Source organism: Carlito syrichta, unplaced genomic scaffold, assembly GCF_000164805.1.
Source record: "Carlito syrichta isolate Samal-C Ts95f unplaced genomic scaffold, Tarsius_syrichta-2.0.1 Scaffold306713, whole genome shotgun sequence".
NCBI lineage: Eukaryota > Metazoa > Chordata > Mammalia > Primates > Tarsiidae > Carlito > Carlito syrichta.
Genome location: NW_007250809.1, coordinates 83,084 through 108,107, shown reverse-complemented (window position 1 = coordinate 108,107; position 25,024 = coordinate 83,084). Strand labels below are relative to the sequence as shown.

General features: G+C 37.4%; 1 protein-coding gene across 2 annotated transcripts in view; it reads left to right on the top strand.

Annotated features, from left to right (window-relative positions):
* MAGI3 (membrane associated guanylate kinase, WW and PDZ domain containing 3) overlaps positions 1-25,024 on the top strand; it is a 100,148-nt gene that overhangs the window by 21,523 nt on the left and 53,601 nt on the right. For both annotated transcript variants that reach the window (XM_008063294.1, XM_021715139.1), the window contains exons 3-6: positions 4,954-5,163; positions 9,608-9,782; positions 12,930-13,009; positions 24,380-24,437. In XM_008063294.1, coding sequence (XP_008061485.1) covers positions 5,085-5,163; positions 9,608-9,782; positions 12,930-13,009; positions 24,380-24,437 — 392 coding nt within the window. In that variant the 5' untranslated portion in view covers positions 4,954-5,084. The remainder of the gene's footprint in view (positions 1-4,953; positions 5,164-9,607; positions 9,783-12,929; positions 13,010-24,379; positions 24,438-25,024) is intronic.

Genomic DNA, 25,024 nt, shown 5'->3' with positions numbered 1-25,024 from the left:
GTCCCACTAGAAGAGCTCATTTCTGGACTATCACAAGCTGATCTCATTTGTTCCAATTTATTCCCTCTGTCCAATCCACCCTGCCCATTGCTTTCATGCTAGTCTTCAAGTATAGCTCTGATAGTGTCCCTTTCCTGTTCAGAACCTTTAGTGATTTCCTTTTGCCTGCTAAGTTTGACCTAGCTACTCTTTCTGGGCTTAGCTCCCATGATTCGTTTATTTATTAATTGATTTAATCCTGTTTTATTAATTCAGCAACCATTATTAAGTACCTCCTAGAGGACCTAGGGATACTGTGATGAACAAGAGTGAAGTGATACTGTTTTAGTAAATCCTAGTGGGGAAGGTGATCAAAAACCAACGAACAAAATAACTATAAACTGAGATATTACGAAGAAAACAAAAACAAAGGATTTAAAGAAAATAACAAGAATATTTCTTTAGATAAAGTGACCAGTGAAGTTGTTCACAGGAAATGACAGCTGCTTATTTGTTTTCACTTTATGGAAATAGCTCCCTCTTATCATTAACCATTCTGATATGTTTAATATATACAATTTTGTTTGTATGTGTTCTTATAAAATGTGTTCTTGTGTGTGTATATTTACTATTTCCATCGGAATTGTGATCTGTATCTCATTCCGTTTTTTACTGTTTTCATTTATTACTGTTTTTAGAATCATCTGTGTTGGTTGCTATGCTGTATTTACAGTATCATCCATTGCTTTTAACTGCTGCAGGACTCCATATTCTCCTAGTAATGGTCTCCCTGATTGCCTCTAATCCTCCCTCATCACCACAGATAAAGCTGCAGGGAACATTCTCACGTGGCTTTTTTATAGACCTGTGTGAGAATGTCTGTGGAATATATTCCCAAGAGCAGAGTTGTTTATATGTAAACATACACACACAGTTAATTTGAAGAGATATTTTGGATATCTTTCCAATTTATGTTGTCCCTAGCAGTGCATGAGAGCTACAGTAATGGCTTGAAATCTTCATCAATACTCGGCACTATCTACTTTTGTAGTTTTGCCAATCTAATGATTATAGAAGCGGTATCTCGTTTACATTTTAGTTCCCCTGGTAGTCAGAGAGTTTGAACATCTTTTTATAAGCTTATTTTTCTTTGGGACTTCTGAAAATTGGGCATTCATGTTCTCTGTCCATTTTTTTTTAAAGTAGGATACCAATCACATTCCAGTTTGCAGATGTTGCTTAGATGTTTAGATATTAATCTCATTGATATTTTCTCCCATTCTGGCAACTGTGAGTTTTGTGCTGTGGTTTTTCAGAAATCCTTAATTTTTATATATTAGTTTTATCACTGCTTCCTATGATTTGTGCTTTTGAGGTTTTGCTTGAGAAGTCCTCTGCCCTTATGTGACAAAGATAGTCTGCATTTTCTCCAATTAAGTATAAGAACTTGGCATGTGACAGAATGATGTATTACATGGTATTAATTACTGTGTGATCAACTCAAAGGAAATAGAAATTAAAACAACAATTATACATCATTTCATATTTACCAGATTGGCAAAAAGTTTAAAGTCTGCTAATTGCAAGAAATGGAAATTCTTGTACACTGCTGGTGTGGTATAAATGGTCCAGTCCCTTTGGGGAACACCTTGGCAATAGCCAGTAAGGTATATATAACTCCAACCTAGCAGTACCTTCTCTTTTCTTTTTTTTTGAATTGGAGTCTCACTCTCACTCCCAGCCACCGCAGCCTCGACCTGCTGGGCTCCAGCAATCCTTCCTCCTCAGCCTTCCAAATAGCTGGAACTGCAGGCATGTGCTACCACGCCCGGCTCATTTTGATTTATTGTAGAGATGAGGTCTCGCCAAGTTGCCCAGGCGGGTCTCGAACCCGCGGGCTCAGGCAATCCACTCACCTCAGCCTCCCAAAGGTACAGGATTACAGGCTGAGCCACCGAGCCTGGCTCTCTTTTCTTTTTCTACTCAAGAAAAACCATGACCCATATGCATATGTAGACATGTGCCAGAATTGCAGTACTGTTTGCAACAGTGACAGAAGGAAAACAACTCTCCTTTAGTAGGAGAATGAATATAATACATTTTAATTTGTTCATAAAAATGGACTTCTATACAGCAGTTGAATGAACTAGATTTATATGTACCAACATGAGTAAGTCTTAGAAGTATAGTTATATAAAAAGAAGGTTACAAATGATATTTCAGTATACTATTTATAGAAAGTATGTGAAATGTTGTAAAATACCTTGTAGTTTTTATGAAAATAATATGTATATGTTATGAATGTGTATTCATATGCCTTAGATATATACGATATTCAGGGAGAATAGCACATACTAACTTTAGGGCAGCTCAGGGAGGGGGTGGGAAGGATGGAGACTGGAAGTTAGGGCTTAATTATGTATGTGACCATATATGTATGTCCTTAAAGAGGAAAAAGGAAGATCAAAAAGAAATCCAGCAATAGTTAATCTCTAGATGGTGTGTATATAGATAAATAAATGTACATATATTTATGTAAGTAACTTTATGTAACTAAAATAGATATTTCTGATACTAATCCGATACTATGGTCTGTAATTTTTTATGTGTTTGAAATATTTAATAGTTGGTAGTTCCACTGTAAAAATGAAAAAGCCAGCTGGGCGAGGTGACTCAAGCCTGTAATCCCAACACTTTGGGAGGCTGAGGCAAGAGGAGATTATCTGAGCCCAGGGGTTCGAGACCCGCCTGGGCAACTTGTGAGACCTCATCTCTACAATAAATCAAAAAATTACCTGGATGTGGTAGCACAGGCCTGTAGTTCCACCTACTTGGAAGGCTGAGGCGGAAGGATCACCTGAGCCCAGCAGGTTGAGGCTGTGGTGGCTGTGAGCATGCCACTGCACTCCAGCCTGAGTACCAGAGTGAGACTTCAACTCACAAAAAAAAGAAAGAAAGAAAAAAAGAAAAAAAGCGTCCAGAAAAGAAAAAACAATAACAACAATACTTTGAACCAGCTCTAAAAAGATTTAAAACTTTTTCCATCAATAACTATAGTCAGGGTTCACAAACCTTGGAATTTTATACCTTGCTGTATCTGAAATCTTGATACTTAGCAATAACTCAAGAAAAATAGATCTAATTTATTTATGTGCAATGCTAGTTTTATTTTTTAATCTAAGCCCAATAATGGTCAAGAAACTGCCAAAAATTAATATGAAGTCCTAAAATCTGTTCAATGATTATGGATGGCAGTCATCATATCCTTCATTTAAAAATTGTCCCCTTAGAAAAAGTTAAACTTTCTAGAGTTAGATGATAATTACAAAGAATTCACAGTAAAATGTGTTTCTAGTAGTACTACTATCATCCTTTTTATCTCTCATGGCACATCCAGTTTCCTAGTGTGATTATTGGGCATAATTCAGGAAATAGAGATGCTAGAACATCCTTTTCCCCCAACCAAACCTTCCTTTGGAGTATTTCAGCGTCCCCTACACCAGAGAAGTGTGAATGGGCTTTTTCATGGACTCTTTGCTTTACTATGTGCCAGAAAGTTTAGTGTTTTCACATGAATATTTGCATCCATTTGCACAGGGTATTCTATTTTAAACATGAATGTGGAAGCAAGTGAGTAGTTGATGGGGGAGAGACAGGATGTTGTTGAAAAGTTTTTTTAAGTTTGATTTTATTGTTTTTTCTTGAACAGTTTAAATGACTCAAAATCAAATTTCCAAAAAAATTCATCTTAATGTTTTTCCTCGCAAAGCATTTACAATTTAAGATAAACTATGTTATTTCTAGATTCAGTGTTATGAAGAAGAACCTATGTTTGTTTGTTTTTTTCCATCTAGAAAAAAAATTCATTATCTACCTCATTCATTTACCTTAGGTGAACGAGCATCTTAATTAGCTCCTGAGGAGCCAAGTAATTTGATTAGAAGATGTGATTTTTAAAAAAATCACAAGTATTTTAATCTCTAACCACATATATATTTCTATAACATTAGCATAATGATTGATACAAGGTCAAAACTAGTAGCTGTTTTGTAGCCTGACATGTTGAGTGTTTTCCCATCGTATTTGGCTGCCTAATGGGAACTCCATGACAAATTGATAAGATACTCAGTCATTTCATTCTATTCTGGAACATTTACTTTTACTACGAAAATTACTGATTGTTTCTCAAAAGAAAATTAAAGTATTTCTTGCTTTCCTGAAAGTAAACCAATATTGAATTATACTGCTAGTGTCTCTATTTGTTCAGTAAATTGTTAGAGAACATAGCAGAATGCTCAGAAAAACTCTGTCTCCTAGACTGGAGTGCAGTAGCACTCTCACAGCCACGCCAGCGTTGACTTGCTGGGCTCAGGCAGTTCTTCTGCTTCAGCCTTCCAAGCAGCTGGTACTAAAGACACGCACTACCATGCCAGGCTAATTTTTTCATTTGTTGTAGAGATGAGGTCTCACCAAGTTACCCAGGCTGGTCTTGAACCCATGGGAAAAACTTTTAAAAATTACCTTTACATAAATAGCCTACATTTTTACACATTGTATCCGTTCTTGGCTTAACCTTTGCTCACATACTTCCTCATTTTACCAAAAGAGCTTGTTATGTTATGTGTTAGAACAAAATTTTTTTAGTTAGTTGCACTGATGCTTTTTTAAATTCACAAATTAGATCCATGTAAAGCAAGCCCTGTAGGAATAAATAATCTGCACACTTAACGTCAGCTTCCTGGCCTTAACACAGATAGTGTTAAAATGTTAGATAATATATGATGATGGGCACTTGAGAAATGAGTTATTTCCCCTATTTCTTTGCCTGCTCTCCCAAGAAGGAGTGCTGTGGTCTCTTTTTGGCCAATGATAGACAGATACTTTGAAACAGGGCAGAAACATACTTGTTCATATTGCTCTGACTCTCCAGTCAATGTTAGTACTTTTAGCTGCTGTTAATTTTGTTTACTTCAGGAAACTTCTATGGAACTCCCAAGCCTCCAGCAGAACCCAGCCCTTTTCAACCGGATCCGGTTGATCAGGTCCTCTTTGATAATGACTTTGACACAGAATCCCAAAGGAAACGAACTACATCTGTCAGCAAGATGGAAAGAATGGACAGCTCTCTTCCTGAAGAGGAAGAGGATGAGGACAAGGAAGCTATTAATGGCAGTGGCAACACAGGTTCGTAAGTAGATGAACAACTTTTTTTTTTTGAATCAGAGTCTCACTCTGTTGCCCAGGCTGGAGTGCAGTGGCATGCTTATGACCACTGCAGCCTCGACCTGCTGGACTCAGGCGATCCTTCCACCTCAGCCTTCCAAGTAGCTGGAACTACAGATGCACGTCACCACACCCGGCTAATTTTTGTGATTTATTGTAGAGACAAGGTCTCACCAAGTTGCCAAGGCTGGCCTCAAACCCCTGTACTCAGGCAATCCTCTCGCCTTGACCTCCCAAAGTGCTGGCATTACGGGCTTGAGCCACCGCACCCAGCACTGATTTAATATTTAAATGGAGTATATTCAAAAGTATGAGAGAGATAGTTTGTATGCTACCTCTTGTGTATAGATACTATAGAACATTTATATTTCTTTGTAAGAGAAAATATTCAAGATATTTAAATAAAAACCATAACAAAACACCTACCTAAAAACCATCTTTTCTGAGTAAGTAGGGACTGTAGTTGTTAACTTATTCAAAGTTGGGGGAAGTGTACTTTGTGTATTACTTTCAAGGACTAGAATCCCTGCCTTGAAAAATCAGAAAATCGTTGGGGACTACGGGAGGGTAGGTAGAGAGTTACGAGGGGGAACCCCCAAACCCCCAGAATTGTATATATTTATTTTTTTGGAGACCTGTCCCTTGGAGTTCAGGCTTCGCCCACTAGGTAAATGTCCTAAGAACCCATCAGCATCAGTGTCCCAGCTAGTGTGGTTGTGAAAGGCTTCATTCACTTCAGTGATTTTTTTGGTTTTTGGAGATTCTTTCCGTGTGTTTGCCTAGCTCATGATGGGCGATTTGCAGGCTCGCCTGCCCACACTGCGCTGAACATTCAGCAGTCTTTGACCAAAAGTGGCATGACCCCCATGCCCCCACATTCCCTGTTCACCTGGTTTGGCCCCTGGGGACTTGCTTTTGCTTTTGTTCCCTGATGAAAAAAGCCCTCAAAGGGAAACGTTTTGCTGATGTGGAAGAGGTGAAGCAAAAAACGGCAGAGGCACTAAAAGGCGTCAGAATTGCAAGTTCAAAGACTGTTTTGAGCAGTGGAAAAAGTGTCTTGATAGGCGTGTTGCATCAAACGAAGAATACTTCAAAGGTGACTGAAATTTAAACATGCAAGAATACACAATTTTGTATAAACAAATTCTGGTGTTGTGGGGCCCCTCCTAGTATTTGTATATATCAATATGTATATTATTTTGCATTTTGTTGGAGAAGTAACCCACAAGAATGCTAATATGGCCACATAGGAAGCCACAGGTTATATAATAATGCTAACTTTTTTTTCCCGCCAGAGTTGGTGTTGTGTAGACAACATTTTCTCAAGTCATTAGGTATTAAGCAAGCTTCATTATTCAATGACTTGGAACTATATTAAGAAAAGTATTATAACGGGTATACTTGCTTTCCCTTTTCTCCCACATACTTATTTCCTAAGAATATAACTCCATTACAGATTGATTTATACATTGGGTGCCTTTTAATTTTTATCACTTTTTATGCATATAAAACAAATCATGTGTTTCATTCATTTATTCACCCAGCACATATTTATTGAGCCCCTGCTAGGCTGCTAAGTGCTCGCCATTGTTTTAAATTCTGGGAATAAAGCAGTGAACAAAGCGAACCAAAAAACCTTGTCCTCATGGACTTTACCTTCTGGTGGGAGAGATAGAATTGGCCAACATAAGGGAATACAGAGATTATGTGTTAGGTGGTGGTAAAGAGAGAAGGAGATGGGTAAGCAGTAATGGTGGTATAACCAGGCACAATGGCTCATGCCTATAATCCTGGTGACTTGGGAAGCTGAGCTGGAAGGATCACTTGAGGCCAGGAGTTTGAGGCTGCCGTGAGCTACAGTTGTACCACTGAACTCCAGCCTGGGTGACAGAGTGAGACTTCGACTCCAAAGAAAGTTAAAATGAAAAAGTTGTGGTCAAGATTTGCAATTTTAGATAAAGAGGCAGAAGAGACTTGAAATAGGTGAGTGAGATCAAAAGATGTGGGCAAAGAGCCTTCCAGACAGAAGGAGCTTTAAGTGCAAATGCCCTGAGGTGAGAGCATGCCTGAAATATTAATTAAGGAAACCAGTGGGATTGGTGCAGAGTGATGTAAGACAACAAAATAGAATAGTAACCAAAGAGATCTGCCAGCTCAGGATGGCAGGTGTGGAAGGGAGGAATGCATACTATATAGGTCATTGGAAGAATTTTGATTTTTATTCTTAGATGGGAAAACCACTATTGGGTTTTGAGTCAAAGAGTAACATGTTACAACAGGTTTTAACAGGCTCATCCTGGCTCCTGTGTTGAGAACAGGCAGTAGGGAGGCATGGGCAGAAGCAGAGATACCAGATAGGAGTGTGCAAGGAAGAAATGATCAGATCTACTGAGAGCTCAAGGGAGGTGGGAACTGAGAACTGATCATCGGATGCAGCGATGTGGAGGTTATTGGTGTCCTTGATAAGAACAGTTTAGAAAGCTTTGTTAGAGTAAAGTCTGGAGAGAACTGGAAGAGTGGAAGTGGCGGTAGCAAGTAGAAACTCTCAAGGTGGTTTGGTATGAAGAGGAGAGAAATGGGATGATTACCAGAGGGGAAAGAGAACTCTTTTTTTCCTTTTTAAAGAACAGAGAAATAGCATGGTTTTATGTGGATGAATATTATCTAACAGAGAAGATTGGTGATGCAGGAAAGAATCACTGAAGGCAAGAGGGGTTAGGATATAATTTATAATTGGAGGGTTAACCTTAGCTAGGAGCACAGACGTTCTTCCATAGTAAAAGATGGTAGAGTAGGTGGGCACAGTTGCTATGTAGAGGCAATGGTGTGAGTTTGTGGAAGTTCTCTTCTGCTTGTTTCTGTCTTCTTGTAAAATAGGAGCCAAAGTCATCAAATGTGATTCAGGACAAGGGAAAAGTAGTAGATGATTTAAGGAGAGGGAAGGTAGAAAATACCTAGGAGTGTCAGAGCGATGGACTAAAGAAATATACCATGATTGTCATGCATCATTAAATGCCCACCTGAGGTTAGTGATGATGAATCTAAAGTGAACTAGCTGCATGTGCTACTGTGGAGCAGGTGGAGAGTAGGATTAAGGGTTATGGGTTAGCCAGGCATGTACGATAAGTTGGATCAGGACAAAGGAATTAGGAATGTTGACAAGGGTGTGATTGCAGTGGTTGATCATGGAATCTAAGTTGAATTTGCAGGGCAACGAGGACATGGTTGGAGGGACGGGACTAGTGAAAGGCAGTTAGCAGTAGGATGAATGGATTGTAAGACTTGGCTGAATAAAGAATGGTGGACGTTGAAGCAGTAGAGGGGATGATATCTGTGATGCCTTCTAAGATTCTGTGATTCTGGGGGCATTTCCTACAGCTTGTAGTTCTTACAATGATATTATGTAGTATCTGTTTTTTTTTTTTTTTGAGTCGGAGTCTTACTCTGTCGCCCAGACTGGAGTGCAGTGGCTGCTCCCGGCCACCACAGCCTCGACCTGCTGGGCTCCAGCGATCCTTCCGCCTCAGCCTTCCAAGTAGCCGGAATTACAGGCATGCGCTACCACGCCCGGCTGATTTTTTTTTTGATTTATTGTAGGGATGAGGTCTCACTGCCCAGGCGGGTCTCGAACCCGCGGGCTCAGGCAATCCACTCACCTCAGCCTCCCAAAGGCGCGGGATTACAGGCTGAGCCACCGAGCCCGGCTTATGTAGTATCTGTTAAGGTGTAGAAACACGTTTTAGGTGAATGAATTATGAAGTCCCTAGACAGTAACCAAATTTTAGTATTCTTAAAGCTTATTCTTATATTATGGGCTTTGGGGCTGTAGGCGGATTTTAAGAGAATTCTACTTAAACTATAGGAACTGTGTTGAGTGTAATGTTTTAAAATTGCTATTATTTAAAGGCTTGTGTTAAGTGTGTATTTGTCAGCTTAGTATAGCAGTTAAGAGCATGGACCCCTTAGTTTCAAATCTTGGCTTTGCTGTTTACTGGCTGTGTAATCTCGATTAAGTTAACTTAACCTGTCTGTACCTTAGTTTTCTCAGTCTATAAAACGGAAATAGTGACAATAGATACTCACAGGGCTGCTGTGAGTATCTATATGTAAAGCACTTAATATAGATAAGAGGACTGCATAAGGACTGTTGCAGCTGCTGTACCTGTTAGAATTTATACTGAATTGACTCTAGTGCTGTTTTTTTCTTCTTTCCCAGACTAGCATCTGTTAATTAGTAAGTGAAAAGAATTGAATGTGTTCTTTTGTTATTTCAAGATTTATAGAAAACATAAAAGGAAATATGCAATATTTATGTATTTGACATTTTGTTAGAAATGAAGACAACTGTTTGAAGAAGAGTGTAACTTTACATATTTTTATGATGTTCTGTTTTGAACAATGGCAGAAAACAGAGAGAGGCATTCTGAGTCATCTGATTGGATGAAGACTGTTCCAAGTTACAATCAAACAAATAGCTCCATGGACTTTAGAAATTATATGATGAGAGATGAGACTCTGGAACCACTGCCCAAAAACTGGGAAATGGCCTACACTGACACAGGGATGATCTACTTTATTGAGTAAGCAAATGTCTGCATCTCTTCTGACATGCCCTGTCACTGTGAGGATTGTCTAAACTTTTTAAACCTCATTTTGGACATGTGCCTTTTTCACAAGACTTTCATTTAATTTCTTTACAAATATTTTTCATAAAAATGACAGTTGATTCTTAATCTACTTCTCTGGATGACATTTCATTTTTATTTGACTTGGATAAAGAAATAATGTATTTGACCTCTGGTTTTATAAAAGAAGGAGGATTAAAAACAGATTCATCACTAATGATGAAAAATATAAGGAATAATTGGTATTTTGCTTTGCTTTTGCTTTTTTAACTTTTAGGAAGATTGTCCAACTTAATGAGCAATTCAAGAATTATCATCATTTATGGCATGTTATTATCTGAGCTAAGTATTTTCAGTCCTAGAGTTTGGATTTGATGTATTCAGGCAATATAGTTAAATGATATAGGAGGAAAATATCACTGGTCCTCAGAGGAATTGGTGTGATATAAGTTTACAAAAAAACAAAACTATTTTTATGGAAAATCACTATTAAAATGATATTTATACAGAGATACTGAATACAACATGTATTAGAGCAACCTAAAATTGTATGTTGTTTGTACCAGAGATAGTATCATGTAAATAAATTATTGGAAGTTTGATTATGAATAATTTTTATATCCTCATGTAGCTATAATTCTTGCCTTTAAAGTAATTTGCCCAACAGTAGACTGTTCATGTAATGAAATTATAAAATATAACAACTAAATAAGAGTTAAAATAATGAGAGCTGGCCACTATACTTAAAGAGCATAAAATTTTCAGAAATGAATTAGGGGTACAAGACTTGAATCTTTTTCCTCAAATGGTCCCAATTCTACATCCTTCCCACAGTGTGAGCATCTTGCTGTATCAAGTAGGATTCTAGTGTTAAAAGACAGATTTTTGTGTGCATAGTGTTCTTTTTACTATATATGGCACGTTATTGATTATTTTATACATTTATTTAAACATTAATGACCAGGATTATACAAAACAGGCACAACCAGGTATACATTTCTTTATGGACAACTTAAAAGGTTTTTCAGGGGAATTTAGACTTTGAACTTTCATGCTGACTTTAGAACTAAACCCCAAAGTAAGGTGTAGACTCATCAGAAGTGGCTAAAATATCTTTAGAAACAGATTATGAGACATTGAATCTGACAGTACTTCACCCTGCTAACAAGGATAAATTAGTGCATTAAAGGAGGGGGAGAATTTATAAAAATAAATGTCTTTATAGTGCAGTATTATTGAAATGGATTAAAGCCCAACCATAAGACATGAAACTATAAAACTCCTAGGAGAAAACATAGGAGAAAAGCTTCATGACAGTGGATTCAGCAAGGACTTCTTGAATGTGACACCAAAAGCTCAGGCAGCAAAAGCAGAAACAGATAAATGGGACTACACTGAGCTTTAAAACTTCTGCAGAGGAAACAGTCAACAAAGTGAAAAAGCAGCCTACAGCACAGAAAATGTTTGCAAATCATATATAAATATAAGGGGTTAATATATAGAATGTAGTTGAATATTTGCTGCTGTTTTGTTTGCTGTATAGTTGATATGATTGTTCTGTGTTGCTGCTGCTGTTAAAACCTGCAACTATGAGAAAAATTGATCTAGGTCTATAGTCTTCAGTTACTATGTTTTGGGAATAGCGCCTGTGGGCATTTTGTTTCCTTGGAAAATATTGGTTAGAATTTGAGAGAATTGCCTGCATCTGCTAATTTAGCAATACAATTTTGAATTACTGAAACCAAAGTTAAGCTTTTCTCAAGTAGCAATTTGTAGTTTGGGTTAGCCAGATGTTTTCACATTGCTGCGTTTTGGTTTTCGTTTTCCCCTAACAATCTGTGTGTCCCTATGCCTCTTTGAGTCCTGATCCTTTCATTTTGCTAAAATAGATTTCACGAGTTTTAGTTTGGGGAGATTATCTCTCTGACAGAGTCAGTAACACAGACTTACTAGGAACAATTTCAGTTTTTCCTACAGCAGTTACCATTATTCAACATACAAAAAAAAGTGTTTCTACCACATTCTACCAACTAGTATCATACATGGCGATGGCTACATAACTCTGTAAGTAGCTCAGGGACTAGAAAAGGTTTAGAACATATGATTGATTCCCTGAAACCATTGGCTTCATTTCCTAAGAGTAGTCAAGGTAGAAATCAGTGAGTTTATCTTGCGTTAAACACATCCAGGAAAGGTAACTTGTTCACCTTAGTTGTTATTCTCACAGTACTCTGATAATTTACACTTTGTTGCCTTCCTATATATTTTCTTTCATGACTTTTTCTTTCTTTACTATTCTTGCATTTCAGATACTAACTAACACTGTCTGTCTACTCAGCAGTGTGATAGTTTTGTTTTAGCATTAGTTATCTGCTGTATGATGACCTGGTCTGGCACTGTGACCTACAATGAAATTAAATAGACATTGCACTCAAAGGCGTCTTTGGCCTACTTCATAAAAAGGGGCAGAGGAAGAATATTTTTGTTCTGCTTTTTTCTCCTGTTTAGTCCATGCTGATGAAAACTTAGTTTTGTAGAGTAGAGTTTAGCTATACCCATATTTTTACTTGCATGTGGCAGAAACAGCCACTTTAAAACTTTTTTAAAAAATTATTCTGTCTTAAAGAGACCCTGGGAGGGCAGGGGTGCTATCTAATTATTTGTTTTTCTTTATATTTCGGCTCCCAGCACAGTGCATATATATCATAGGCACTCAAGAAATATAATATATTTTGAAGAGAGGGAGGAAGTAATTCAGCCAGCCAGCAAGCAAACTTTTCAATGCAGTATTTTTGGCTAGATAATGCACAGTACGTGGTTATGCGCCCACTTTCTGGTACATTTTCAACTGCCTATACCTGGCATTTTAGGCCTTCTTTAAAGTCTTCATTCTCAAATTAGTGCCTCTAGCTTTACCCTTCCTTTATAGCAGTCTGGGAGTAGAGAGAGCAACAGGATTAATGAATTTGAGGTATACAAATGGAGCCTGCAGGAGATTATAATGTTCAAACATCCTATGCCTTTTAGTCACTTTTAATCTTTACTTTTGAAATACTTTTCTCCTTTATCTTACTGTTTCTAATTGAAATCTTTATTCTACAGCCACAATACCAAGACAACCACCTGGTTGGATCCTCGTCTTTGTAAGAAAGCCAAAGCCCCTGAAGACTGTGAAGATGGAGGTAGAAATTCAGAAATCTTTCATACCATACTTATTTTTTTTATCTCTTTTTGTTCTTCTTGCTTAGATAGTGGGTTTTCCAAAATCCTAAACAAACTGTAGTATAGAGAAGTATATAAGCAGTGGGTGGAGATTTAATCAACTAACTATGGTAATTTTGTCATTACATCTAATCCCATGAGAGATTTCAATTCTCTTTTTTGTCGATTGCATAGTTCTTTTTAAAAAAATCAATAAAAATACATTGACATATGTATTTGAAGACATACCTTTAAAATTCTAAATAAATATTCAATAAATTAGACACACAAGGTACACAAAGTAGCTTTATCATGTCTGTTGAATTTTCAAAAATATATTTAAATTCAGGTACACTATAATAGATACGCTAGTATCTGTGGCTATTCCTTAGCAATTTACAATAGCAGTAACAGTAGAAACTCAATGAAAGTCTTTACTATACCCTCCACACACACACACTTTTTACTGCTTAGAGGAAAAATTATTTTTTCTAAAAATCATCATAAAATAGTGCTTATCTATCTTATATGTTATAGATTCTATTTAATAGTATAATTTTATAAATAAATATAAAGCTTATTCATATAAAATTGTTCTATTTTCATCTTGAGCACAGAATGCAGATGAATACAATTTACATTTGTTTTGTATCAGTAATCAGAAAATATTTATTAATTGGTAGAAAAAAATGAGTGACTTAAAATGATGTTCCTGATAGCCACCTTATATTGAATTCAAATCAATAAAAACAAGTAAGCAGAATTTCTATGTATTTTGTTCAACAATATTAACAGTTTTTATAGGGTCAAACAGTTAAAAGTTGAATTGTTTAAAATTTTGTTTACAGTGGCACAAAAAATTAGATATCATGGAACAAATCTACTGGAAATGTGCAGATTCTCAACATTGAAAAGTACAAAACATCATTGAAAGACATTAATGAAGATCTATAATAATTGATGAGATATACTGTGTTCATAGATTGGATGTCACAATTTTGTTAATGATGTCCCTGTCTATAATTCATATCTAGATTCAGTACAATTCCAATCATAATCCTAATGGCCAGTTTTGAAGAATTTGACAAGCCAATTCTAAAATACATATGATAACCAACGGCTCTAGTTAGCCAAACAACCTTTAAAAAAACCAAAAACAAAGTTTTAGGGCATAGGTTACTAGATTTGAGGAATTGCTATAAAACAACACAATGAAGATTGTTTGGTATTGGCATAAGGATGGACAAATAGATCCGTGGAACAAAATAGAAAATCCAGAAATTGTCAAACACGTATGTAGTCACTTGATTTTCAACCAAAGTGCCAAGTCAACTCAATGAGGAAAGGAAAGTTTTTCTAACAAATGGTGCTGGAACAACTGGATATTCATATGGAAAAATGAACCTCAACTATACCTTGCTTCCTAAAACATAGTTAATTTCAGGTGAATCAAAGACATAAGTATAAAAGCTAGAACAGTAAACCTTTTGGAAGAAAATATAGGAAAGTATCTTCATGACTTTGGGATCGGTAAAGATTTCTTATGTAGACCATAAGAAATAAAAACTATGGAAGAAAAAATTGATATTTTATACTTTAAAATTTAAATTCTACTTATCAAAAGACACCATTAAAAAATGAAGAGACAAAGGGCAGGACACAGTGACTCACACCTACAATCCCAGCACTTTGGGAGGAAGCTGAGGCAGGAAGATTGCTTGAGCCCAGGAGTTCAAGACCAGCCTGGGCAACATAGAGAAACCTATTCAAAAATTAAAAATTAGGTGGAGTGGCACATGCCTATAGTTCTAGCTACTGGGGAAGCTGAGGGGGGAGGATTGCCTGAGCCCAGGAATTTAAGACTGTGGTGAGCTGTGATTCTGTTACTGCATGCCAGTCTGGGTGATAGAGTGAGACCCTGACTCAAAAACAAACAAACAAAGACCAAACAAAACAAAAATGGAAGTACAGATTCCAGGGTTCTAGCCTTTTTAGAATTCCAGGGCTTCGCTGTGAAAAAAATCATTAAAAAAGAATAGACATGCTCAGACTTTGCAATATATATTTGACAAAGGAGTTATGTTCAGATTCTGTAAAAAAACTGCTTACAACTCAACAATAAGACACCAAATTTAAAAATAGGCAGAATAGTTAAATAGGCTTCTCACCAAAAAAAAATACAAATGGCCAATAAACATATGAAAAGATACCAAAAAGTATTAGTCATTCAAACCACAATGAGATACTACTTTACACACACTAGAATGACTGTAACAAAAAAAGACTGAAAAGAATGAAGAGAAACAGTAACCTTTGCACACTAAGAGAGCTAAAGATACCATCCACACCCATTGGGAGGGCTAAAGTCAAACATACTGACAATACCAAAATTTGATGAAATTTTAGAGCAGCTAGAACTTTCATTTATTGTGGGTGGGGATGTAAAATTACGTGAACATCTTGAAGAACTTGTGGCACTTTCCTATGAGGTATTGTCTCAAGAGAAATGAAAACATATGTCCCCAAAAGACTTTATGAGAATGATCATGGCAGCTTTGTTCATAATAGCACAAGCCTGGAAATATCCCACATCTTTATCAACAGGAGAATAGATAAACGATTTGTGGTATATTTGTGCAATGAAATACTATTAATCAATTTTTAAAAAAAAAAACTGTTAACTGGATGCGGTGACTCAAGTCTCTAATCCCAGCACTTTGGGAGGCTGAGGCGAGAGAATTGCCTGAGCCTACGGTTCAAGACCAGCCCAGACAACTTGGCAAGACCTCATCTCTACAATAAATCAAAAAATTAGCCGGGCGTGGTAGCGCACACCTATAGTTCTAGCTACTTGGAGGGCTGAAGCGGAAGGGTCAATGCTGGGGTGGCCGTGAACGTGCCACTGCACTCCAGCCTGGGTGACAGAGTGAAACTCCAATTCAAAAAAAAAAAAAAAGACTCTCTGTTGGAGTCTCACGGCCACTGCAGCCTCAACCTGCTGGGTTCAGGCGATCCTTCTGCCTTAGCCTTCCAAGTAGCTGGAACTATAGGCATGCACCCCCATGCCCTGCTAATTTTTTGATTTATTGTAGAGATGAGGTCTCGCCAAGTTGCCTGGGCTGGTCTCACACCTGTGAGCTCAGACAATCCTCTCACCTTGGCTTCCCAAAGTGCTGGGATTATAGACATAAGCCACCGTGCCCAGCCTAATAAATAATTTTTAAAATAGTTTTTATACTATATTTCCCTTGTCTATAAGGGTTCAAACATTAAGTTCCTAAGTTCCTTCTTATATATATTCTTTTTATTTTATTTTTATTTCTTTTTTTAAATTTTTCTTTATTTCATTAGTGCTAGAAGGTACAAATGGTTGCATTGTATGAGGGGGACCCCCCAAAAAGCAGAATGTATTTATAAAAACTTGTGTTTATCCCTGCATGTTTAAACTTCAGTCACCTTCCAAGTGCTCTCCATTTGATGCAATACCCTGTAGAGACACTTTTCCCACTGCTCAGAATAGTTTTTGAACTTGTCAATGTCGAGGTCTTTTAGTGCTTCTGCCATTTTCTGTTTCCACATTGGCAAAGCAGTTTCCTTTGAGGACTTTTTTCATTGAGGAAACAGAAAAAAAGTTACTTGGGGTGAGATCAGGTGAATAGGAAGGGTGGGGCATGAGGATCATGGCTGTTTTTCGTCCAAAACTGCCAAACACTCAGCAGGGTGTGGGCAGGTGCACTGTCATGGTGGATGAATCAGTTACCTGTTCAAACCTTTCCTCAGCAAATTGTGACACAACTTTCCTGGTGATTCCAGATAAAAAAAACTTTGGTGGACCATTTGATCTGGAGGAACAATTTCTGAGTGTACTACAAGGGGCCTACCCTCCAATAGATAATTCTGGGTTGGGGGGGTCCTTCCTTGTACCGTCTGGGCTGTAAGTGTGCCTATCACTCCCACCTGTACACATTGTACCCGATAGGTAATTTTTCATCCTCCAACTCTTTCCCCCAATCTAGAATATATAAAACTGTAGAATTTCACTTTTAAAATAGTGAATGTAGTATTATTAGTCTTGTAGAGTGGTGGTCCCCGACTTTTTTGGCATCAGGGACTGGTTTTGTAGAAGACAGTTTTTCCCTGAACTGGGATGGGCAGAGCAGAGTAGGGGGAATTATCAAACATTATCTTCTAAGGAGCACACAACCTAGTTCCCTCACATGCGCAGTTCACATTAGGGTTCACATTGTGAATCTATTGCTGCTGCTAATATGACAGAATGCTGAGCTCCACTTGCCTGCTGTTTACCTCCTATGCACCTGGTTCCTAATTAACAGGCCATGGACCAGTACCAATCTGCAACTGGGGGTTAGAGACCCCTGTTTTAGAGCATGTCTCTTTTGCTGATCTCTATTCTTTTTCCTGGCCCTCTAATTGTTTCAACTAATTCTTTTGTTTTCTTTTGTAGAAGTTACTTATTCTCATAACTTTAACTATCAGTTTACTATAGCTGTCCTTGTTATCTTATTTTTGTTCTGAATTCTATTTCTATGTTTCTTACTGCTTTTGAGACTTTGTTTTTGATTGTCCTACTAGCACTTAAAATAAACATATTTAGAACTAGACATCTTTCTCCTGACACCACCCCATCCCTCTTTCTGTCACATTGGTACCATCTTCATAATCATCTGGGCCAAATCCTTGCAATCATGTTTGCTACTGCTTCTCTTCTTGCTCTGTTCCTGTATAGTTTTCAAGCCATGTTACGTTTTCTTTTTTCTATTTTTTGCCAATATATTTTTGTGCAGAAGTCCAACATATAGGAAAATTTTAAAAATTTTGCAGTGAACCATACATAAGCCCACCTAATCTCAGCACTTTGGGAGACTAAGGCAGGAGGATCACTTGAGCCCAAGAGTTAGAGACCAGCCTGAGCAACATAGCGAGACCTTGTCTTTACAAAAAAATTAACTAACAAGGTGTGGTGGCATGCACCTATAGTCCCAGTTATTCAGGAGGCTGAATTGGAAGGGTCACTTGAACCCAAGAGGCTGAGGCTGTGGTGAGCCATGAGCTTGCCACTCCACTCCAGCCTGGGTAACAGAGTGAGACCCCACCTCAAAAAAAAAGGCAAAAAAAAGTATTGCATTTACTTTTCCACACAGTTGTCTACCCATTTATCCTTTCTCTATCTTTGCTTTTTCCTTTTTGCTGTACTTTCCTCTCCATTCCCCCAATCACTCTTGGTCTTTCTTCCTCCCAGTTATTTCTTCCTTTTTAATATATCCTTTATGCCAGTGGTCTCCAAAATGATGGTACTCAAACTGTCTATTTGTGTACAGGAAGAAAATAACATTTATCATAATGTTATTCTTGGGGGAAAAGAAATAAACTACACTTCACTACTATTTTATATGTAGATTGGCAGTGGCATTCTTATTCATTCTGTGTGTCAGATTATTACATACACTAGCCAGAGTGTCTTGAGGGAGGAAGGGTGTGACCTTCTTGCCCCTTTTTCAAGGGAATTGTGAAGTTTGACAATTTAAGTGGATTTACATTTTAGGTGGATTTATAGACTGTTATGTAGTTTTAAAAACTAACTCACAAAATGGAAAATGTAAGTAGATAGCACAATTTAAGAATAGTTGATTTTTGTCTTGTCTGTGTATCTTGTCAGTAGACTTAAATGTTTAGAAGGAGGGAAAGGCGGAAGGGAAGCAAAGAAGGAGGAAGAGGAAGAGGAAAGAAGGAAGAAAGGTACTCTATTCTCCAGATTATTTAAGTCATTCTTCTTGGAAATTTTTTTTTAATATGTATAAGGTTCTGGGAGGACATCAAATAATAAGCCTGCCTCCGTTTCCCAGTATGTAGTCAATAGAGATACAAGACACAGGAGATAGGCAGATGAGATCAAAATGCCTCCTGACTAGTGATTGTGGCATTAGTCGTAAATCTGTGTAGGCTTACTGATATTTTACCCCTACAGGAGGCAGAGTAAAGCACTCAGTCTCCGGCCTCGGTGTTCAACTCTCATAAGGCAGGCATGCAGGAGAACAGACCAGAATTCACCTCTGCAGGCAGTCTCTGAGCCAAGCATCTTGAGTTCATTCTGTAAAATTCACCAGTCAGCTAAGACATTGTTTCTTCCATGTGGAAGAAAGTCAGGGAGCTCAGAGAAACTGGAAATGTTTACCCATTCTTTTCTTCTCTATGGAATGTGAAGAATTGGATGAATATGTCCCTTAATGCTCTTTATATTAAGGCTGACCATATGTCTTGGTTGGCCCAGGACTAATCCAACTTCTTCCTGTTGTCCTGACATAATTATTAATAGTGTCATCTTTTATTCTCAAAAGTGGACAATACATAATAGTCATCCTAATTATATCTTTCTTCAGGCAGAACAGAAAAATTGCATTCTGTATTCAAGGAATGTTCAAAACCCTCCAGATCAGAGCTAGTCTCCCATCCCGCAACTGGACATACCTTTCTAATGCTGCCTGTACTTGTCTGGTGGAGAACCTACAATTTGCAATTTCAAGTCTGTTTGTTTTATGCTTAGCCAACCTTTACCTCTCTGTGCACTTTGTCTCCTCTCCTCAACAGGGAAAGTTGCTCCACAGCAGACCATTTCCAGGACAGACTGTCTAATTCACCTTGGCATTCTCTACGGTGCCTTGCACAGAGTAGATGCTGGCAAGAGAATAATACTAATAACATTTTTAATGTCGGCTTCCATAGTTGAAGATATTGTTTGCATTCTGCTGCCGAACATTTAAGATCTTCTAGAAAGACCTTAGAGTTTCTAAAACTTAACCTTTTCTTCCAGTTTTCTGATATTCAGAACTCAGCTGTGTCTTTACACTGTATTTGATGGTTTAATTGATATATGTTTTATCTTCTATTCAAATATAATAGTGTTTTGGTTAAATAGTTATCTTAAAAATACAACTTCAGGAATCCATTTTACTCTCAACCCACCTTCTCTTATGATAAAAGAAAGATTAAATTTTTGCTGAAGGCAGCGTACAAATGTATTGAATGTTGATGTGATTTCAGAGCTTAGAGAATAATAAAAGAAAATTATCAACTGAATAGTACTCCACCATGGGAAAGCAATTGTAATTCATACATTTAAACAAGAAAAAACTATTTTGGGAAGAAGGAAAAAGAGTATAAATTTTGGGGCTTTAGAACCAACCAGCTTCTTGAGATGCTAAAAATAGTTTACCTTTTGAAATTACTTTTTGGGGGGAAATTCTTTGGTTTCATACACAGAAAAAGATGGGTAGGTTAGGTTTCTCCTGTATCAAAAACAAATAAATGTATTTTCTCCCGGCCCTGTAGTTCTTATACTGTCTTTTTCACAGCCAAGTTTTTTTTTTTTTTAAGTAATCTATTCTTTTTTTTTTTTTGAGTTAGAGTCTCACTCTGTTGACCAGGCTGAAGTGCAGTGGCACAGCGTTGACTTGCTGGGCTCGCACAGTCTTTCAGCCTCAGCCTTCCAAGTAGCCAGCTAATTTATTGATTTATTGTAGAGATGAGGTCTCGCCAAGTTGCCCGGGCTGATCTCAAACCCGCAGGCTCAGGCAATACACTTGCCTCAGCCTCCCAAATTACTGGGATTACAGGCTGAGCCACCAAGCCCAGCCAAGTCATCTGTTCCTAAGGACTCTGTCTCCTATTTTTCTCTTCAATGATTGCAATATTTTGACTTTTGACCCTTAACTTTTCAGGGTTACCAGTAACCTCCTGATCTGATAGACTCTTTTCAGCCCTTGTTTTTACTTTTGACAGCTTTAAAAAGCATTTGTTAGTGTTGGTCATGGCCCTCCTCTTCTTTCTTGTTTGATACCATTCACCATTTTCATGCCTGAAGAGCCAGACACCTGGGAATCATCTTTGCCTCCTCCCTTCCTTTCCCTCTCTCAGTCCTCATGGTAGTCATTAAGTCCTATTACTTTGACTTCCTTGTGTCTGTATTCATTCTACTACCACTGCCTTAGTCCCAGCCTGGATAAGTTCTTATCCAGTCTGTTGATGTTTTTCTTATTTGTCTGACTTTATTCTCACTGCACTCCATCTATTCCGTTTTCTATTTGTTACCCATAATCTTTCTCACATATAAGTTTAATTATGTCTGTCCACCTTAATCAGTTCCATCATTGTCAAAATAAAGATCAAACTCCTTAACATGACACTTCAAGAATGTTGTAATTTAGTGCTTATTCATAAAGCCTGTGTCTCTTTGCATACAATTTTCATATCAGTTTACCAAATTATTTGTAATTACTGAAAATGCCAGACATTCTTGACACCTGAATGTCCTTGGATTTTTATGGAACGACCTTCCTCTCCCTAATCCCAATTTATCCTTTAAGACCTGTTCAAACATCACCTTCTTCTTTTTTTTTTTTGAGTTGGAGTCTCATTCTGTCGCCCAGACTGGAGTACAATGGCCGCTCCCGGCCACCGCAGCCTCAACCTGCTGGGCTCCAGCGATTCTTCCACCTCAGACTTCCAAGTAGCCGGAATTACAGGCGTGCGCTACCACGCCCAGCTGATTTTTTGATTTATTGTGGAGATGAGGTCTCGCTGCCCAGGCGGGTCTCGAACCCGCGGGCTCAGGCAATCTATTCATCTCAACCTCCCAAAGGCACGGGATTACAGGCTGAGCCGCCGAGCCCGGCCAAACATCACCTTCTTTTAGAAGGCTTTCCTGATAGCTACTCTTACTGGGCAGTTGGTGTCATTTCTGTGTACACCCCCCCAAAAATTGTGTTTAGTCTTCATCTTATCATTTTTTTCTTCTGTCTTCCTGTCTATATTATTAACTCCTTGAGGTCAAAACTGTGTTGTATTTCTAATTTTTATTTCTGCATAAGGAAGGAGAGGGAAGGAAGAAAAAGGGGAAAGGAAAAAGGAAAAAATGTGGGAAATGAATGAATGAACTGGATAGTATATAAAATTGCTAGATATTTTAGCCTTGCTTTTTATTACCTTCATTTTAAATGGGCAAACAATAACTACCTCCTTATCTGTATTAGTCTGTCCTACAAAGAAGGTGGCTAATGGTGTGAGTGGTAAAGACTTAAAATTACTAAAAGTAACCCAGAAGATAAATTGCCATATTTATTTGCTCTCCTAAAGAAAGGGTTGTGCTTAATCTGTTATTTGCTAATTGCTTTAAATGCTAACTAAAATGCTAAGCCAATATGTCCTTTTAGAAAACCATTCAGATATTAAGTAGACTATTTTAGCTATCTCTGTAGTCCTTCAAATTCTCAAACTTCTCTAAAGACAATGCATAAATCTAGTTGTAGTTCACTTGTAGACTTCCTCCTTACTCAACATCATTCAGTTTCCACGCTGTTTCAAGAAAAATTCTATTAAAGAAAAAAATCTCTTTCATGAAAGATTCATATGATAATGCTTTGGTAATATTGTTATAGTGCATTTTTACAGTTATAATCCAAGATGTACTCTTATCCATGCAACAGTTGTTTGGAGATCAAATATCATACCTATTTAACTGATGAGTGTTTGCTTTATAGCTTTGAAGACTCAAAGTGAACTGAAGTACATCTCAGTTCGTCTTAGTTTTTTGTTCTGTACTCACATATTTCAACTATTTGAATGAATACTTTAACTATTCTTTTCTGCCTCAGACATTTCAACCAGTTTTTTCAAAGGAAAACCACAAAAACTCATCAAACTTTGAAACCAACAATCAATAGACCTGCAGGAAAATAGGCTGGAGGAAAGGGGTGGGAGTAATTTAAAATTATTTATCAAGAGGCTAGTCATCTGTTCTTTTCTTGTATTCTGAATGCAGAACAATACTTTTTATTAGAGCAAAATAGTATAGCTTGTCAAATTTATTATAATGAAATTTTTCTTACAAAGTGAATATGTCACAATTGAAGCTAAATGATATAAAACTCAAAAGGCTTTTAAAAATATATATTCTAAGCCTGTTTGTTGTCCAGCATACTTCATTTATGCACGCACTTCAGTGTAGCAAAAGCACTCTAAAAGAAATTGAAAATAGGCTGGGCACAGTGGCTCACACCTGTAATCCTGGCACTTTAGGAGGCCAAGGCAAAAGGATTGCTTGAGCCCAGAAGTTCAAGATCAGGCTAGGCAACATAGTGAGACTTCATCTCTACTAAAATAAAAAATAAAAAAAAAATTTGCCAGGCATGGTGGCACGCACCTGTAGTCCCAGCTACTTGGGAGCTGAGGTAGAAGGATCACCTGAGCCCGGGAGGTTGAGGTTGCAGTGAGCCCTGATCATGCCACTGCACTCCAGCCTGAATGACAGAGTGAGACCCCAACTCAAAAAAAAAAGTAACCATACCTGAACAGACCCTTAAAAAAAAAAAAAGAAAGAAATTGAAAAATAAATGTGTGGGACATCATAATGTACAACTGTGGTTTTTTGTTTTTTTTTTTTTTTAATATTCTTTCTTGTTCGACTCCTGTATGTAATTGACAGACTAGAACCACCTGCTAGGAACATTCCTGCCAGCTTAATCCATGTCTAACTACTAAGATGGTTCTTTAGAAACTTTAGTTTTACAGGGAAAGCAGACGAAGTGGGAGGGAAAAAAGGATTCTTTCTTGACAGTTTATGTTGAAAAGGCCAGACATATTTTTTTAACTTCAGAAATTCAACCAGTATTTCTGGTTATATTTTATTGGTCAGTTACCTGGAGTAAATAATATATAATAATGCTATGTAAGCTATTTCTTTGTTACTATTCACAAATCCAGATTATATAAGGCACTGTGGCAGTCAAATTAGTGTACCTTCAGATACTCAGATCAAGTTAATCCAAGGAAAAGCAGGTATTTTCTTAGCCTTTAAGCATACCTAGATTACCCACTTGAAATAGCAAAAATCCAAGACTGGACTTTCCTTTTGGGGAGAAGTAGGTCAGAATGAAGTAACAGAAATGATTAACTATAATAGTGAAAAATTTAACAAGCAGCTGCTTCTTGTATCAATATGAAGGGTATGTCTCATGTCAGCATTATTCAGCTTTTAAGAGAAAGAAATATTGCTAATGTTTCTTTTTAATGATTAGCATTTTTATGGCTTGTGATTTCTAAACATTTTTTATTTAATGCCATCTTTTGTTCTGGACTTCTAGTTACTCACTGAGATATTCACTGACTACTGAAGAAGCTTCTCAGATTTAAACCATGTTTGTTCTTTGAAAGTGAACCTTCAGCTTTCTGACTCCCAAATATTAGTACTGTGTAATGAAATAAAAAATTCACTCATTACTGAATTCTTTTCTGTCCATTTTGAATCTGGCATTTCACTCAATTTTCTTTATTTGCAGAGCTTCCCTATGGCTGGGAGAAAATAGAGGACCCTCAGTATGGGACATACTATGTTGAGTAAGTTTGTTACCTCAGTTAATGTTCCCCCAAATGTTTTCCTTTCAGCATACAGCATTAGGGAATATTGGATACAGCAATTTATATGCTTCTGTGAACCAGTTTTTGAAGTTTTTCAACTAGGAGAATGAGAAGGTAGGGGCAGTGAGCATTTACTTCACTGACCTGGGGCTTCCCAGAAGTTAGCTTTGAATTTCTAAATATAGAGAATAAGAAGGAAGTTGCCTAAGGACTAATAGCTGGAGATGCTATTGTTACTACTACAGCCTCTAAAGAGAAATGCAGTAGATAGAAAACTGAAATGAGGGCACTGGACTAGATGGATTATTGAGGTCACTTCCAGCACTACCACTGTGTGCTTCTGAAAGCAGTAAAAGGACTTTAGGTACATTGTAACATAATGAGTCAAAGTTTTGAAGTATACAATTAAAGGCGTACTTTCCTTTAGGGAGTTAATCAAGGAAAACTGAGTATTCTTTTGGAGGTGAAAGTTGCTTCTTATGCAGCTTATTATGGTTAAATTTAAACATATATTAGAGAGAGGAGCACCAGAAACCTGTCAATGTTAGCCAGAGAAATTAGGCTAA